This window comes from Papilio machaon, chromosome 11, assembly GCF_912999745.1.
Source record: "Papilio machaon chromosome 11, ilPapMach1.1, whole genome shotgun sequence".
Classification (NCBI taxonomy): domain Eukaryota; kingdom Metazoa; phylum Arthropoda; class Insecta; order Lepidoptera; family Papilionidae; genus Papilio; species Papilio machaon.
The window spans coordinates 621,536-639,369 of NC_059996.1; the positions used below are offsets into that span (position 1 = coordinate 621,536).

At 32.7% G+C, this 17,834-nt stretch overlaps 1 protein-coding gene across 5 annotated transcripts; it reads right to left on the bottom strand.

Annotated features, from left to right (window-relative positions):
• Positions 1-2,444: 2,444 nt before the first annotated feature.
• On the bottom strand, positions 2,445-17,657 carry LOC106714636 (thymosin beta). 5 transcript variants are annotated; one of them, XM_014507728.2, is made up of 6 exons: positions 17,488-17,657; positions 4,740-4,894; positions 4,358-4,471; positions 3,907-4,020; positions 3,242-3,355; positions 2,445-2,693 (listed from the first exon to the last, which is right to left on the bottom strand). In XM_014507728.2, exons 2-6 carry the CDS (start codon positions 4,882-4,884, stop codon positions 2,554-2,556), a joined length of 627 nt encoding a protein of 208 aa, XP_014363214.2. In that variant the 5' UTR covers positions 4,885-4,894; positions 17,488-17,657; the 3' UTR covers positions 2,445-2,553. The 5 variants fall into 5 exon arrangements, with proteins under 5 accessions (XP_014363214.2, XP_014363215.2, XP_014363218.2 ...); XM_014507729.2 differs by lacking the exon at positions 17,488-17,657 and adding an exon at positions 16,293-16,362; XM_014507732.2 differs by lacking the exon at positions 3,242-3,355 and having other exon boundaries at positions 17,488-17,656.
• Between the last annotated feature and the right edge of the window lie 177 nt (positions 17,658-17,834).

Genomic DNA, 17,834 nt, shown 5'->3' on the forward strand with positions numbered 1-17,834 from the left:
GGTGTCTTTTAGCAGACATGAACTGAACACAATCAATGCGCACTTTGTGAAAATAACGCTGAGTGTTATAAATATTTTCAGACACTGTTCTGAACAGACAGCTGGAATCCCTAGCTGTATGTTTTCGAAAAAAACCCATTTCATCTAGCCATCTATCGGGTTCAGAGGAGCGCTTATTAACTTTCCAAGGCACTCTGTATCGAACGGGGGATGGCGGCATTTTAACAAACTGCTAGCGATCTGTAGATAAACAATAACAATTGACGCCTATCAAAAGAAAATACAGATCAAACTTTCGCGAGCGCCAGCTATACACAAATAAAAATCTTTTAATAAAAAATCGATTATTTAACAGGGACCATATCGTAACTACATTGTCTTGCAAATGCAAATGGATGTTTTGTTGTTCAGTGTACATTATACAACACGTGCAGAGATATCGCAATATAGATGTTGTTTACTTAATAATAATTCACTTACCTAAATAATATTTTCCAACAGTCAGCATCAGTGACAAACCAACCAAAAGGTGAGAAGCGCTGTATTATTTATTGCAAGGAAAAAATTGCACGTGCCAAAACCAAACCGTCAACAGCCGGCGGGAAGCGGGAAGGAAAATCAAAGTTCCATCAAAAATAGCATTTTTGCGTAATTGTTGCCATATAAAAAAAGGAGCTCAAGATGTTTTATTGATTTTGAAACAAAAATTGGATAAAAACTGTTGTAAGATCTCTGTATTTTAATAGTATTTTACAATAATTATGCAGTGTTTGATAAATAAGTATATTATATAAAATAACTTTCTCTGTTAACAATTCTTAGTAGTGTTGCGGACCTAATCAACTTATGGTCAATTTAACGGTACGGTAGTTTTGTTTTAATATAAAAGTAAGTATCTATCTGTTTCCTTTAATGTACATAATGAATTTTTCACAATTTTTAGCGAAATATAATAGTGTATATGAAAAAAAAAATCGACATTAACTAAATAAACTTGACTTCTACTACCAAAATACCTGTACAAAAACATTTTTTAAGTACAATCCTCCTCAAATTAAAAATTCGCCCCTAGTGCTTTAACTGTTGTTAGAATGACTTCATCGATCGGGGCTACACCGAAACAAGTCACCGAGAAGATAGGCGTTCTTGCGTTTAATCTATGGTACCGAGAGCCATATGCCTGGCCGGGCCTTTTTCGTTTCATAAAGAGGAAAGTTTGTAAGGGACAGGATTGGGCGAGGGAATGTCTAGAAAAAGGCAGTACATGGCCATTTAGAAATATTGACTTATTAATCAATAAACATCGATATTGAAAAAAGTTTTTTGTAGAGTTTTTTGCAAGGAATAAAACGGCATGAAATGAGTAATTACTTCTTATATTGATAGCCCTTTTACCCTTTAAGATTATATGTTTTCCAATTGGTTTGTCTATGGTTCATATTATGAAAGCGATATAAGATTCGCTTCGTTAGTCCTTAAAATTAGGAGTCGTTAAAGTAGGTAAATAAAACACACTGTGTTTTTTCTTTTTTTATTTATAAAAAAGCACCGTCTGTAAAACGTACAAATCGTCGATAAAATGTTTTTATTGGCATCTTCAGCATATTAATATAGTGAAAAATTATTGTGGATTAACACAATGCAGTATAAATTCAATATAAAATTATTGTTCGTATTATTAGAGAACACTATTGCTTCGACTATTGTTACATAACACAGACTCCTTAGCATTCCGGTAGATAATTGAGCATTTATATTGCGTTAAAATATTACCTTTATCAAACGAATAAAATCATATGATTAAAACAAAGAAATCATTTTTTTTGTAATTTTTTTCAAATATTTTCACAACTACACTCCAGTATTTTTTTTTAATCTGAACTATTTCAAATTCGATGCACGATTCTCTCAGTCGTCTAATTAATCTTAAGTAAAAAATGGAGAACACAAGCACACGAAAGCAAAAGATTATTTTCAAACATAAATAAATTTTCAGTTATCATGGAGTGCAGTGTCTCCAACCTAAAATAAAAATCAGTACAGAATCTTAATTAATATCTTCAAATATAAATTAAATAAAATGCTCATAAAATACACTTATTACATATTATATCATGTTAAAAGTGACATAGAAAATTTGGTTCTTAAATACTAATGATAAATGACCAGTTTACGAAGCCCGTTTCCATTTTTCCACAGACTGGAGACAGGAGATGTGTAAACACGGAAGCCCGGGCGACGAACAGTACAAACGAGACTATAATATCGTCTCTTACAAAAAAGTTCATAAAACTACTTCACCATAGACAAAAATAGTTGTACTATTATTTTATCAGCCTTGTTCTTGTTCTCGTGTTGTCTTAATTTTTAATCTATGGATACCGGTTGAATTTAAAAAGTAAATGTGACAGTTGCGTTCGAAATTTGAATTTGTAAATGTTTTAAAATTAACGGACGACGCAAACGGGCCTGTTACTTATAAGAAACTTATACAGATACTAAAATACGGCGATACTAGCGATATATGAGTGCGGTTAATTAATTTGTAGGCGTTCAGGCCGTCTTCTCCTGCTCGATGATGTCCTTGGTGGGCAGGGGGTTCTTTTCGCACGTCTCCGTGTGCTTCAACTTGGCCGGGTCGAAATTCTCGATGCCGTTCAGGAACTTGTTCTTTTCCTTCTCCGCTTCGATAGCTGTTTCAAGAAATGGTTGGGGTTAATTAGATTGGAGGGGAGTTTTTATTCTAAAATTATGTAATATAGTGAATAAAAATTGAAATATTGATATAAACAGTTTTTATACATAAGAGAGGTCCCTTGTAAATACTATTTTGTATTAAAATGTCAATAATATCATTTTTTTTCGAATAATCCATGTTAATTGACAGAGGGGCGCTAGTTGGTTGCCAAAATTTAGTTTTTCTTTACTCTTATCGGTATGTATTTGGTATTAATTTAGGTAAATCCAAAACAAAGCTAACTGTTACAAAGACTAATTATAAGTTTTAAACGGGATGTCTATGGACAGCAGTTACTCCGCTGTTCTGGCGAATATAAAAGGCCGCTTGCTCTTTTGCGGCCTTGTAATTTTAATTATCAATTTAGATAATCAATAAACAAAGAAATATTTCATTTCAGTTCAATTCATCAGCATAAATAGTAAAAAAATAAACCTAGATAATAAAAGCTACGCATAATGCACAGATTATATATAAAGAGCAAAACCAAAAAGCGGTAAAAACCTTCTTTGGGCGGCAATGGGTTCTTTTCTTCCGTTGTGGTGTGCTTCATCTGGGTCTTGTCAAAATGTTCGACACCATCGAGGAGGTTCTGATGAGCTTTCTCAGCGGCGACAACTGGCATAAGCAAAACCGTGCAGCAAAATAATGTAAGGTCATAAGCTGAGTACAACATGCGAGTTGAATGGGTAAGGGAAATTCGTAACTATTTTTAAAAAAATCCTGTCATTTCTCAATGTATAAATTTCGTAGTGATTTTGGTATTATATGAAAGCGTGAAGTGACACCATTCACTAACCAGCATATTCACATTTGAATTTGTAAAACCTTTGTAAACGGTTACATCACGAATGTATTTTTTTAATCTATAATAATTTTTCTGATGTTTTATTTTCCCTCACCCTTACAACTGTCACACATAAATGCAAGTCTTATTAAAGGAACAAATAATAAATGTGAAAAATATTTTTTAAAGCAAATATACAATAAAAATTGCATGCCATTAACATAAACAAATAATTTGAACAAAATTAACATTCATGTTGCAATTTTTAAGCAAATAATTTGCATTATATTTTAAAATATACTAAGAAAACGGTAAACAAGTGCAAATAATGCTGTGTCATTTTTGTAGGAATGCATCGTGCTAATAAATTCGTAAGACATACCATCTTTATCAGGAAGCGGATTCTTTTCCTGCGTTTCTGTGTGTTTCAGTCTGCTTGCATCGAACTTTTCAATGCCGTCAAATAACGACTTTTGGGTTTTTTCGGCGGCAACATCTGAAAACCATGGACAATATTTATTTTTTTAATTGGCTAAACCAATTCTTTTATTACACTATTTTAAATTAAATAACACACTATTTTAAATAATTAATAATGAACTACCAAAACGACGACAAAAAAGAACACATTTTTTTCATGCTACATTTAGGATTATTTGATGAACATAATTACTAATTTTTGACATTGTTAAGTTCTAAATGAGTTCAATGATTTGTTAAATAAAGTTATATGAACAATTTTAATTGAGGTTTTCATTGTTAGAAGTAGCGAAAGCGTATAATCTATGTGACCTGCAAACACGGCTGTTATTCTGTCCGCGCACACAAAATACCTAATGCGTTTGGTAGTACAACTTTTTCCACTGTATCTGTCTTCCTTAATACTGAAGGTTGGAATTTCTCTAAGTCTTGAAGGAGCGCTGTGTGCTGTTTCTCTTGAGCTATGTCTGGTGTAAAATTAAATTATGCTAGACTAGATTATTTCTAACTCATTCTATCAAAATCTACGAATTTATATCTCATAAGTGCTCAAAAAAAAGATAAGCGTTTTTTAGGGTATAACTAAGTGCGTATTTCCACGTAGCTGTTAGCCGCTTGTCTCTGGCCACAGGTGGATCTTATTTTGTACATTAGTCGTGATCTCTCCAGTGGAGTTGCCTATTATTTGAGGTTTCGGCCATTTTGAATTGCCATAAAGATAGTTGAGGTGATTACCTTCTGCAGATGGCAGCACAATCTTCTCGTTGGTGTCGACGTCACGGAGGCAGCCAGTGTTGAAGCTCTCCAGCTGGCTCTTGAGGTCGTTGGCGACCTTCGGGAGGTCCTTCAGGGCGGGCGTGTCACTGACGGAGCAGGCCATTTTTTGTTTTCTGTTGAAGAAAGTATAAAGTGAATTATTAGGTTTTAGAAATAACTATATTTATTTTACTTTTATATTTTTATCTATAAAGAATAGATATTTGATTGTTTGCATTGAATAGACTCCGAAACTACTGAACCGATTTGAAAAATGCTTCCACTGTTGCTACTCTATCCCCAGGTGACATAAGCTATATTTATTACTAGATTTTTTTTAATTCCGAGCAGATGAAGTCGCGGACAAACTCGTCGTTCAATAAAATATTATATAGTTATTCGGCGAACTAACTTACACAATTGTTTCAACATAAACATTCGTAAAGAAGCAACTGCAATATATCAACACGTACTTTATCTGTAGACATGTCTTCCATTCCTTATCTAATGACTCTGTTCATCAACTTTCATTACAAAGAAATGTTTGACTCAAGCTGTCACTGATTGCCGATGACACATAGTATGGCTATCATTGGAGCGTAAACATGCCACTTTACATCGATACTAACTGTCACCCGCGACTCCGTCCGTCCGGAATAACAAATAATTAATTAGTAGCCTGTGTTCTTCCAGACTATGTTCTATATTTATGCCAAATTTCATCGCGATCCATTGAGCCGTTTTGGAGATACCTTCTAAAAAACATATATCCATCTAAACTTGAGTTTTTTTTTAATTCAGCGTTAATAATAATGCATCACTAATGTCAACATCATGTTCTTCTCTTGTCTCTAAACATTGTCATGTAATTACATTGAATCCTTTAATTTTACAAAATTTGCTACAGCAACGGCGACATTTTTGTAACATCAGAGCGTAGTAAAACGTAATGCGACAGTCTATCACAAAAACACCCCACTAAGCAGCCCCTTACAATCTATTTGGGGGCGGATATAGGGGAGCATAGTACTGTGTAATACAAATATTTATAAATATAGTTTAACGTACGTTTTATACTTCTAATGTTTTCTAAAAAAAAGTTTTATCACCAGTATTTACATAAAATAAGAGAATAATGTTTAAAATATTGACAGTTGTTAGCAGTACTTTAATAAACATTTTGATACTTGATACTTGGATTATTTTCAAGGGTTTTATCGTTTATTGAACGTTTGTTGAACTCAAGTATCAAGGTAACACAATATTTGTGATTTATTTATTGCGATAGATGGCGTCCCTTCTACCTGCGCAGGCGCAAACACGTATAGAATATAAAATTAAGTGATTCATTGTGTTTGTATTACCGGGGACTGTATACTTAAAGCAATAGACATCCGGCGTACGTCAGGAAACAATCTTTTGTGTTCCAAAGGATGTTAATGTGTTTGTGAACAGAATTGCAGTGAATGTTAACATAATACACTTGTTATTAACTATTGTAAAGGCCACTAACTAATATAATAAATACGATAGTTTAAATGGATGGATGTTTGCTAGAAGTTATTTCTCCATAACGGCTCAATGAATCTAGATGAAATTTAGTACAGATAGGGTTGCTAGGTCGCCAAACCTACTAGCCGGACAGACCAGCCAGTTTGGCCGGACATTTGGGTAGAAAGGTCGGACACCCTGTATTATTTAGAATTTCGTCTCAGTATTAATTGATACACTCTCCTTTGGGAAATGTAAAAAGCCTAACAAAAGCCGGACAACCGTTTATTTTGGTAGAACACGTAATCAAAAAGCCTACCTATATCCGGCTTTATCCGGACGCCTGGCAACGCTAAGTACAGATGTAGTATACTATCCTGTGTATACTGTTATAAAGATTAATTATTTTATTTATTATTATTTTATTATTAGTGATTCAAATTATAATGTCCATTTTTTCCCTACTACATTATCTCAGTAAAGTTGTCAATATTTCTGTAACAACTTCCGATCTAGATCACGTGCATTTGTTTGTGTACATAATTCGCAAAGAGCATACGAAACAGTGGCGATTATTAGCGTCGCACACGAAAAACACACAATTTATCAATATTAAACGCAAAAGTTAACCCAAGTGAAAGCATGGACTATAAATATGGTAACATGAAATGTCGTGCTGTTTATTTCAAACAATATTCTACACTAAAAATAGAATTCCATTTGTTGAAACAGCGCCTGGAATACGTAACGTAGTGGTGAAAGAAAGCCCCCTTCTGTTGTGATAAATACAACGAGCGACGTCAATAAATCAAGTCATTCCAACAACTTCAAGTGTCGTTTTAATTAACATTAGGGATGTAGACGTCGAGACCAGAGACAACTGACGTATCGATAAACTAGATGAACTTTGCACAACACTATACACTGATCAATATTTCATATTCCACGAGAACCGAACATATTTTCAGGATTAAATGTGTATTAAATGAATTTATTTGTGATTCTAGAGTATGTTATAATCTGTGTCAAATTTCAGCGCAATTCGTTAAGGCGACCATATGATTTCTGGAGTTACGACATAGTTACAACGATTCTATCTCAACTTTCGCCTTAAAATATTATTAATAAGTAGGATTTCAATCCAATGCCTAAATTATGTGGATAGAACATCAAATTTTGTAATTGCCGTTCATTACACTATTTCACTTTTATAGTTATTTTGTGTAAATTGTGAATTTAAATGAATTGATATTATTAAATAGAATAACTTAAATTATTATGTTAAAGTTAAAAAGTGATTTGAATTTACGAGTTTAATTATGCACACTGCATTTTGTTTAAAGCGAATGTTTAAGCAGTATACACTTAAGGTAAGAGGTAAATATGAGTTCTGAGTAAATATATAAATTTTAAATAAATAGCTGGATTTAAAACACTAAAATATCTAGTTTAGCTGTAAGTAGTCCCACAGTCTCACATTACGTGGTACCGCAACGTTGTGGTCTGATGAACAACTCGGTACATCCGTAATTAACTTTAAATCTTAATTAAGTTAAACATTAATGAAATAGCTATACTGGGTAGACAGAGAAAGCAATATTTATTATTTGAGCTTAATTTAACATATTTTTTATCTACACAAAATATATATTAGTTAAAAAAGATCAATTTAATTTCCTTAACCAAAAAAAAAATCCTTTGTACTATCTCAAAGAATTTTCTATTAGATATATGTTTTTCAATAATTTCATATAGAAATAAAACTGTTGAAGTTAATTCACTATTATCCTGTTCTGTTCGTATTAAAGTGAACCAAGCGACATGTTTTATATCCGAAGTGCTAAGGATCGGAAATGAGTAATCGCTTCACCGGTTGTGTTTAATAAAAGGACACTAATTGCAATACTTAGTAAGTTAATAATCACTTAGGGATACCCTTAGTGTGTAAATCTCTAAAACAAATTGTTATCTCTGCTTTGTCAAAGTTGTCGCCCACGACTCCGTACGCTCGGAAATAAAAAAAAACTTAGGTGATAAGTAGCCTATGTATTCATCCAGACTATGTTTTACATTTATGTCAAATTTCAAGATCCGTTGACCCGTTCCGGAGATACCTTGTAACAAACATCCATCCATCTAAACATTCGCATTTATATTAGTGGTGAATAACATTAATTTGTGAGCTCTCCTGTACAAATAACAATTTAAATTTCATAGCGCTCACGTCATCACTTAAATAACGATGCGAAGGCAATTCGCAAATTAAATAATATCATATTAATTTCGTCTTGATTCCAGGCATTTTGACAAGTTCGAAAAAATACATTCTTGGTGACACAATGGCCATTATCGGCTGCCTGCCGTACTGAGTCACCTTGCATGTTTTGTAAACAAAGTAGGTATGTGCGTCACATCCGTCGCCATTTTTAACATTTTGAGTAAATAATTATTCGTAGAAAATTGTTACTAAAAACAAATTCATATCAGATTTTCCTCACATGGTTAGTGCGATCTAAACTAATCGTAATTTTTCAGTAACTTTTCACTAAATTAGACATCATTCTAATCTCTTAATCATTTATTTTCTAAATATAAAACCATTTCCATACTCCGTAACTAAATACTAATGTATTAGAAACATATTTTTTTCTATAACTTATTATGACAGCGTTTAACGGTCCACGTCATGTAATAGCGCCTTTCCAAAACCATATTTGGCGAACAAGTACAGCAAGAATTAAATCGTGGTGTTACAAAAAAATATCCAAACAAGCGTACGCCGGCCGCGCCGCCATGCCTGCGCGCCATATGGTCACTGTTCAAAATGTCCGCCGGCGATGTCTGAACTGTTATTCACAACTTGCGGTACGGTACTGTACACATTTTTATATTTGTTGAGCTATAGTAGCAATTCTATAGTTATTTTAAGAAAACATAAAAAGTAAATAAATAATAATATGCCAACATTTTCTTGCACTAAAAGTAGATAAGATTTATATATTATCAATTCGTGTAAACAAAAAATCGCATATCAATGAAGGAAATAATGACAAAAGAATGATTCATTTATCGTAATAAAAGCGAAAATAAAAAGTAAACACTTATTAAGCTCTTGTAAAGCAAAATTACATTGTTTACGATTTTAGCAATAACAAACAAATCCTTATCGTTGTTACACTTTATCATATCGTCTGTAAATTATCGATTCATCTTATTATAAGCGTGCTAAAATATTTAAATAATAACATCAAAGCGACGCTCGAAACTCTCAATGAATAAATCGGTTCTTCATTGCGGATAACATGTGATAGATATCAGATGGCGAAAAAAGCTTTCGGATCAATAAGGCGCCCGGAGTCGCACTCTGTCGCTCCCGCAGTGAAGAGAGGGGACACTCGCGTACACTGAACCGAATGACTCACGTCTCTTGCCACCGTAGAAAGTTTTAAAGTTATTAAAATTTCACCGTAAGTTGATCATCGGTCTTGCCAAGTCCCGTTTTTGCTAGCGTATTACCTCTGCGTAGTTTTTAATCTGTTTGACTGCATACTTTCTATTGTGTATCTTTAAAATAAAAGGTTAATAATATGTTTTTATAAATATAAATTATGTTCGTTGCAGTTGTTTGCTTTCGGACGGAATTAGCATCGCATTTGTTTGATTTACGAGGTTATTACTTGACAATTTGAACACCGCCAGCGCCCCCGCACGGCGCAACCAGCAAATTACATAGTTCATTGCCAATGTCACGTTCAGGAATCACGATCAACCGTTTCGTGCCTGTGTGTTACATGAACGTTCCAAAAATATAACTGTTTACATCTAAAAAATTAAAATTCAATCTATATTCTTCAATAAATAAGCTTTATCATAACTACATGTGAAATGTTAATTAATACTTCCAATCTTTTTCTAATATATAAAATTCTCGTGTCACAGTTTTCGTCACCGTACTCCTCCGAAACGGCTTGACCGATTCTCATGAAATTTTGTGAACATATTCAGTCGTTCTTAGAGAATTGGCCAACATCTATTTTTCATTTTTTTTTAACTGCGCGCGGACGGATTCGCGGGCGACAGCTAGTAACTTATAAAAATGAGAAATTACGGTAAATTGAGTGTCTCACTGGATGTTAGATAGTCTGTGCCGAGCTATGCAGGCGACGTGACCTTGCGTCTATAAATAGGTACACCACCCGTTCTCGAGCAAGGATCATGGTTTCTGAGATTAAATTTTATTGTCCATTACATCTTGCTCCAACCAAATAGAAAAATACTACATTAAAAATTATATCTAAATATTGAAAAGAAAGCCTGAATATAGGCTTTTAGTGCATTTAAAAACTTTAGAAAATTATGAAAACCACCATCATAGCATCAAGATTTCCTTAGGTTTTACAAAATTACACATTAAAAAATCTAAAATTCTTACATGGACAATTTTATTGAGGAGCAATTTTTAAATTTTAATATTTACTATTTTTCATTTATTTTACCGCATTAACCACAGATTAAAAATAAGCAATAATTGTATTGATTTGGGTATTATCCTGGGCCAGAACGAGTCATATGTCAGATGTGAACCTTGACAAGCAAGTCCATACAAGGTGAGCATAGTACGCTGCAGTTTTCTCCATGTATGGCCACGGCAAGATGAAGATTGAATTGCACTGCGACTTATCAGAGACCTCATAGTTACTGCAACCTTCTGTGCCCATTTTTACTTATAGTACAACCAAAACATATCTTGAAACTATATAAATAAATTGTTATGTTTAGTTTTTATGCAAAACGTCGATTATATTTTGGTAAACATATGGAATCTCTTGAGTGCTAACTTTTTTATGGTGTGACATAAGTTTGAATCCCTCTAACAAAAAAAAAAAAAAAAATAGACAGAGAATGTCACTCATCTTTAAATTTTTTTCGTGTCATCTGTGTAACTAATTTATGTTATTATTATATTTGTTCCTATTATATTTATAATTCCTTAACTTCCATTGTGTATTTTTATCTTTACTTGGTGTGCCACTAACTGACACACCATGTATAATGTAGGCAGAATTTTTTCCGTGAATATTGTATCAAATAAAAACAAACAATGCCGTTGGAAAATGAGCAAAATGCTCGCGAAACGCTATTCATAAAATAACGAGATGTGACTTGTAAAAGAGAAATTTTGCATTCGTCTGACCGCAGTGCGGTGTGCAGTACCAAATTGCGGCTCCGCAGTTATGAATATTTTTATGTATGTATTCAGTAAATTTATTCAATTTTATCAATTTATTCCTGCAATCTATATCCCAGTACCACTAACAGAGAGCTGGCACTGCCGTTTATAAGCGCAACAACGTCAAAATTCAATAGACAATATATTTTTTTTTAATTTCTTATTGAAGTTGTCAGTGATATAATATCTTTATTTATTTTTTTATTTATTCAGGCATTGGATATCGGTGTCCTTTAGCCTACTTAATATCAGAACTGTGTTATTGCCAGTATTTTTAAATTCTAAAATTTTGGTAACCATTCTCATTTTTACTGAAATTTTATCAATATTTAATTTAAATAAACATTTAGGTCGAGGCGAGTGACTGTATTTTGGAACAAAGGTGTCAACATAGATTATATTAATTACATTTTGGATAAAAAGTTTATATATAAGGTTAAATTACTTGTTTATTTTGATCGCAATTAAATAATAAAGACGTGAATTGACCTAGTGGGATTATAAATTGACGATTACAACGCCAGAAAGATAAAATTCTCTTACGAGACATATAGTAGGTACTAATTCTGACCTTCCTTGAAGACAACGACAGGAAAATTATGACTAATAATTTATTGGATATAAAATATTATCTCCATGTTTCGTTATGTGATCTGGCAGTACATAACGATGTTCCGCATAGAGATGACATTTATAATTCAAGCTCCAACTGCGCCATTTTGAGCACTCCATGTTCCAGAATGTCGGCCAAATTTAGAAGCGTACTGTAGCCCACGTACTGTGCGTTGCAACGTATGTATTTAAAGATTAACGTGCTCCATAGATCATCTGAACGAAGAACAATAACTATAAAATAAATCTATAAATATACTATTTCATATTTTATTTTACTTAACTTTTGGATCTTACGACTTTTACGTAATATTATTAGAGGAGTTTCTATTAGTCTGAAACATGATTAACGTAAATCTGAATCTTTTTCACGTACTTACGTATTTCATTTTAAAATATATTAACAAATAGTAAAATAAGCAAACATTTAATTGACATTATTTCATTACAAAAGAAGAGATAAGCTCCGTCGTTGTTTATTAAATGGAGTCAATTACCACATGTTTATAACACTTGCCTTATTACTGAGAATTAAAATCGACAAACCTTTTCAATGTTATTATGATTCGGGCTATAAATTTTCGAGTATTTTGCGATATCAGCTCGAGTGAAGGTGTTATTTGGGACAATTAATAAATATTATTACGAAATATACGCAAGCATTATTTTAAACTTTTTATATGCAATACTATATTTATCAAGTATATACAAAAAGTAAAGAATAAGGTAAGACAAAAGATTGTCGATTAAGTCCTAAAGACGTGTCCCGTTTTCGTTCCTTTAAAATTTTACGTTTCAAGTACTAAACTTAGTTAATTTGTCTTGAATATAGAATTGCTTAATCTGTTTTCACATTGCGACGGCAGTTCAACGAATCTTTCTGTGATTGAGCTCTTTGATGTTAATTTAAAGTCAAGTACGGGAGCACAGCTCCGGCAGGAAGCCGATAATTGCCCAGACGATGTCCTGAACACTTGGCTGGTTTCGCTCCCGATTACCCCTTGCAATGGGTCCCTTGTCTCGTCGCTCACATCCATAACAAGATTAACTATGTCTACAGGGACATGTTTGTTCAGTAACAAATTATCTTATTGCACGAGTATTAAATTTTTTAGCCTACAATTCAGTTTTAGAGCAATAAAATAATTGTAATTATAAATAACTAGCTTTTATCCGCGACTCTGTCAGCGCGGAATAAAAAAAAAAAAGAAAAGAAAACGGGGTAAAAATTATCCTATGTCCTATTCCTGGTTCTAAGCTACCTGCCCACCAATTTTCAGTCAAATCGATTCAGCCGTTCTTGAGTTATAAATGGTGTAACTAACACAACTTTCTTTTATATATATAGATATCTTTTTGAAGTGTAGATTTTGGATTCATAAATGGAACCGTTACAAAACATGAAAAGAAAAATCAATCTAAATCAACGCAAGTCGTTTGTAAATACTCATTTAACGGTATATTTAAGTTGTATAGATTCTGGCAATAACTAACAGCATTGTTAGTATGTCCTACTAATGCACAAAAGAATATTTTACCCTTTACAAATTGTAACCTATAAAATGACCAACATTTAAACCTCCAACGACATTAGACGTTCATTTTCAAGACAAATACCAAAACATGTAATTGTAGTGTGTTCAGAATAGCGTATAAACGAGATAACAAAGACATAACGGTATGAAAACAATCACATTTTACTTTGCAATGCAAAAATTCTCGGCAAATACTTCAGTAATTCAGTATGTGACGCACGTTTATCCGCCATCTTGAGTCCACAGATTAATAATGACAATTACTCCGAGTCTTTTGTTTAGACCACTAGTGTTATTGAACAATAGATAATATAAAACAATAAACTGATTGCCTTTAACCTGGATTAATCACGAGTAAAGAAAAACTTTGCAAAGAAAACATTTATAATCACGAAATACGAAATATAATATAATTTGTAAATACTGCATTTTATTTTTACTCGTTAGTTGTTTCACTATAGTCTGGTGATATCAATAAATTCAGATGAATTAAGTTTCAATGTAAAATAGTTCTAATAAATTCAAGGACATAGTTTTTTCACTGTATAATGAACATACTTAAACTACGATTCCACTAGTAACAATAAACAATTCATATTTAAATCATAAATGGCTGTAACGATGACTAAAAATTCACATATGGCAATCCCGCAGTGTCATTGAACCCGTTACTCTAGAATGCAACTTAAAATCTACGAAAACTTTATGGAGCGTCAAGTAGCGTTGAGCCAATTAAGAACTAAAGCATCACGGATGGCTGACGCTATTACAGGCACCCAATTTTTTTTATCACACAATCTTCGCAAAGATTTTGAGCAAGAAAATAACTTAAGATTTAATTAAGAGTCCAATAAACTCAACGTTAACAACCTATGAAATGAATAAATCAAATAACAGTAAATCCAATTTTAAAATTTTTCGTTTTAAAATATAGTTTAGATAGTTTCTTTTAAAATTTGAATGAGTGAAAACGTCTTTTTCGATGACTCAAATAGATATTCTTTAAGCGTATTAAGATTAAAACTTCTATATTTTTTTTATTGAATTAAATCATTGCGTAGTTAAATTAATCTGTCCATTTACAACAGTAAACAACGCGAAAGTAATTGCGTAGGTTTTTTCAACTGCGTCTGATTTCTCACAGGCGTATTATTATTCCGGCGGCTCCCAAATGGCTCTCCCCTCGGCCGGTATCGATCTCCAGTCCTACGCTTAGGGTACCTAGGACTTAACCACCCTCCATATTATGTAGACGTTATCTATTTATATGTATGTAAAAGCCTACGGATATTATTTGCTTTGCATTCTTTGGTAGGCAAAGTTATATTTTATTTAAATGATATTTTATTTAAATGTCTTGATAAAATAAAGATTAAAAAAAATTATTAAAGTTATATAGCAAGTTATTTTTTTTTTTCTATGAGGAAAAACACAAAAAAATCAATTTAGGGGAATTAAGATCGAAATTATTTAGTCCGTGGTAACTTAAGCAATGTTTTTTTAATTGCTTTCATAGTAAGCATATACATATATTATAAGTATTAAAGTTAAAGCAACGTTAGTTAAGTGTGAATTAGATGAAAGAAGAAATTACAGTTTAGAGTTAACTATAAGAAAACATAGTTAACATATATAAAGTCTTACCGAAGAAAAATTAAAAACTATATTTAAAGTAACTATAAGTACAAAAAAATAGCGAGTAGGTTTATATATTCCAACATTCGATCAATGAAAGGTCCGCAGCAGCCCTAATCTACAAATATTAGGGGTGGTACACTCTACACGCAATCGATTCTCGTATTCGGGAAATGAGTTTGTCTCTTTCTATCAAATGGATTAGAGCGAGACGGAATATCACCTCCCCCTCTTCCCAACCCCCTGTCTGAGTAGATTATACTACGTACAATTTATTATAGAACGTTGCTATAGAATATTTATACATACAAAATGGAGACGGGAACCAACCTATAATACTACGGCCTTTAACATATGTCGGTTATAAAAAAATGTATCAATATTATTGTTTAAACAATGTCTATGAATTCTTTGCATTAATGATTGAATAATTTAAAATAAAGAATCACATATTTAATAACGGGATATTATAAAATAAAATAAATATTTTATGTATGTTTTAACCATAGAGTAGATTTGTTTCAGATGTGACAGGATATGTTTATAATCATAACTCAAGGACAGATCAGACTTCATCATCATCATCAACCTGCTCTTATCCCTATGGAGGGTCGGCACAGTATGTACTACTCCTCCATACATCTCTATCAGCCGTCATATCTGAATTTACCCCCTTCTTACGCATATCCTCTTTCACACAATCCATCCATACTTTCTTTGGCCTTCCTCTACCTTTATAGCCATCCACATTCAATCTCATTACTTTTTTGTTTATATGATTATCATCCCTCCGCATAACATGTCCAAACCACGCTAACCTTCTGCTCCTCAATTTCTCGATAACTGGCGCTACTTTCAAACTTCCTCTGATATACACATCAGGACAGATCAGACGCAAGAAGCACAAAATATATTGTTTTGGGAAACGTCAAACATTTACCTCGGATATATGTAAAATAACTCCTTCAAAAAAAGATAAATATGAAAGCAGTCATATAAGGAAAATAGCTAATGAAATTAAATGATTATATATTGCAAAAATGTTCATGACTCGTAACTTCCGATTTGATGATGCAAGTAAATAGAGAAAGTACCAAATCACGACGCTACAATCGATCATCTGTAACAATTCGGTAACTTTGAAACATGTACAAAAACATTTCCCTATTCCATTCATCCATGTCTGAAACATTTTATCTAAAACCGTGTTTATGTTTAAAAAAAAAAAAAAAAAAAACTTTCGTCTTTCAAATTTGACATTGACATTGACAGAACGCAGTGTAAAAACAGAAACAGTCCTAAACAAATAAAAAAAGTGAAAAATAGGGTCCGATTGTTAAATGTTTATTTCGAAACGACCGTTTTGATGTGTCAAGCATGTGGGGTTAGTCATGTTCTAAATTTAGTCATCCAAGTGATACAGCCGGCGTGCTTAGCCTGTTGTATTTATTTTGTCCACTTTTAAATTGAGGATTAATATGCATACAAACAAGATTTAAAGAATATTAAAGAGAGAGAATATTAAAAAAAAATATTGATAACTTTCTGCAAAGATTTACTAACATTGTTTTTAAAAGAAATCTTTACAAAAGGCAATTCAAAAATACGGTATAAAAGTTGAATGACACCAGACTACGTATTGTAAGAGCATCCAACTAATTGTATTTATTAGCATAATCATTTGCTATCAAACGAACCATAGAGAAATTATTTTTAACTGTAATTAGAACATAAGAAAAAAAATCGCCTTGTTTTAATTATACTTTTTAATAATCGAGGGTAGAAATAAAATAGGTTTATTTAGCTACAGATAATAATTCTCGACAAATATTTATCACAGTAACGATAAATAAAATAAAAGAAAGCTCTCAGGAATGAACAATAAAACGCACGGAGTAAATACGTTTATCGCAAACATGTTTTAAAAAAAGTTGATAGGCATCGATGAAATCATGCGCGTGCCCCGACGCTGGAGTCCCGTTAATCATGCGAAAAATATTCTTTTCCATTTATAAAATCTTACTAACAATTTGATAACATTGTAACATGTAAATTAATAAAACAAATTATTGTCAAATTGTTATACACACGTCAAACTTTTATTCGCCGGTATTTTAAGGAGTGTCTACAATGACCATTTTCCTGATACAGATTAGAAAAAAATCCTCTGTATTTGGTGGTATTAAAGATAAGATTAATATTTAGTTAAATAAATCTGACTTACCTAAGTTTATAAAGGAGATAAAAGGGAATAAAACGAGCACTGTGTTCGGCGAACGAAATGCGACTGCTGGCGCTGGCTGGCGGCGCGAGGAACGTAATACGAAATAATGAGTGTCTGTGAACTCGGCTTCGACTCGTCGCGTAGCGGGCCGAAGTTGCATACGGGTGCGGGTGTAGGAGGGTGGCGCGGGTGGAGGGCTGGCGGGGCGGCTGGCGCGTTCGCTACATATCTATACCTACTTTTATATATAGTAGGGTTACCACGTCCACCAAAATATTCACGAATTATTAAATTGAATTATTTAATGGCAGTTTGTGGTTAGTTGCGAGCAAAAGCACTCGAATTGG

Excerpts from the sequence above, each read along its gene's own strand:
- LOC106714636 (XM_014507728.2), bottom strand. The coding sequence starts at position 4,884 with ATGGCCTGCTCCGTCAGTGACACGCCCGCCCTGAAGGACCTCCCGAAG. Across the intron at positions 4,472-4,739 it reads TGTGCTGCCATCTGCAGAAG|ACATAGCTCAAGAGAAACAG; the intron begins GTAATCACCTCA and ends ATTTTACACCAG. Across the intron at positions 4,021-4,357 it reads TGTACTACCAAACGCATTAG|ATGTTGCCGCCGAAAAAACC; the intron begins GTATTTTGTGTG and ends CATGGTTTTCAG.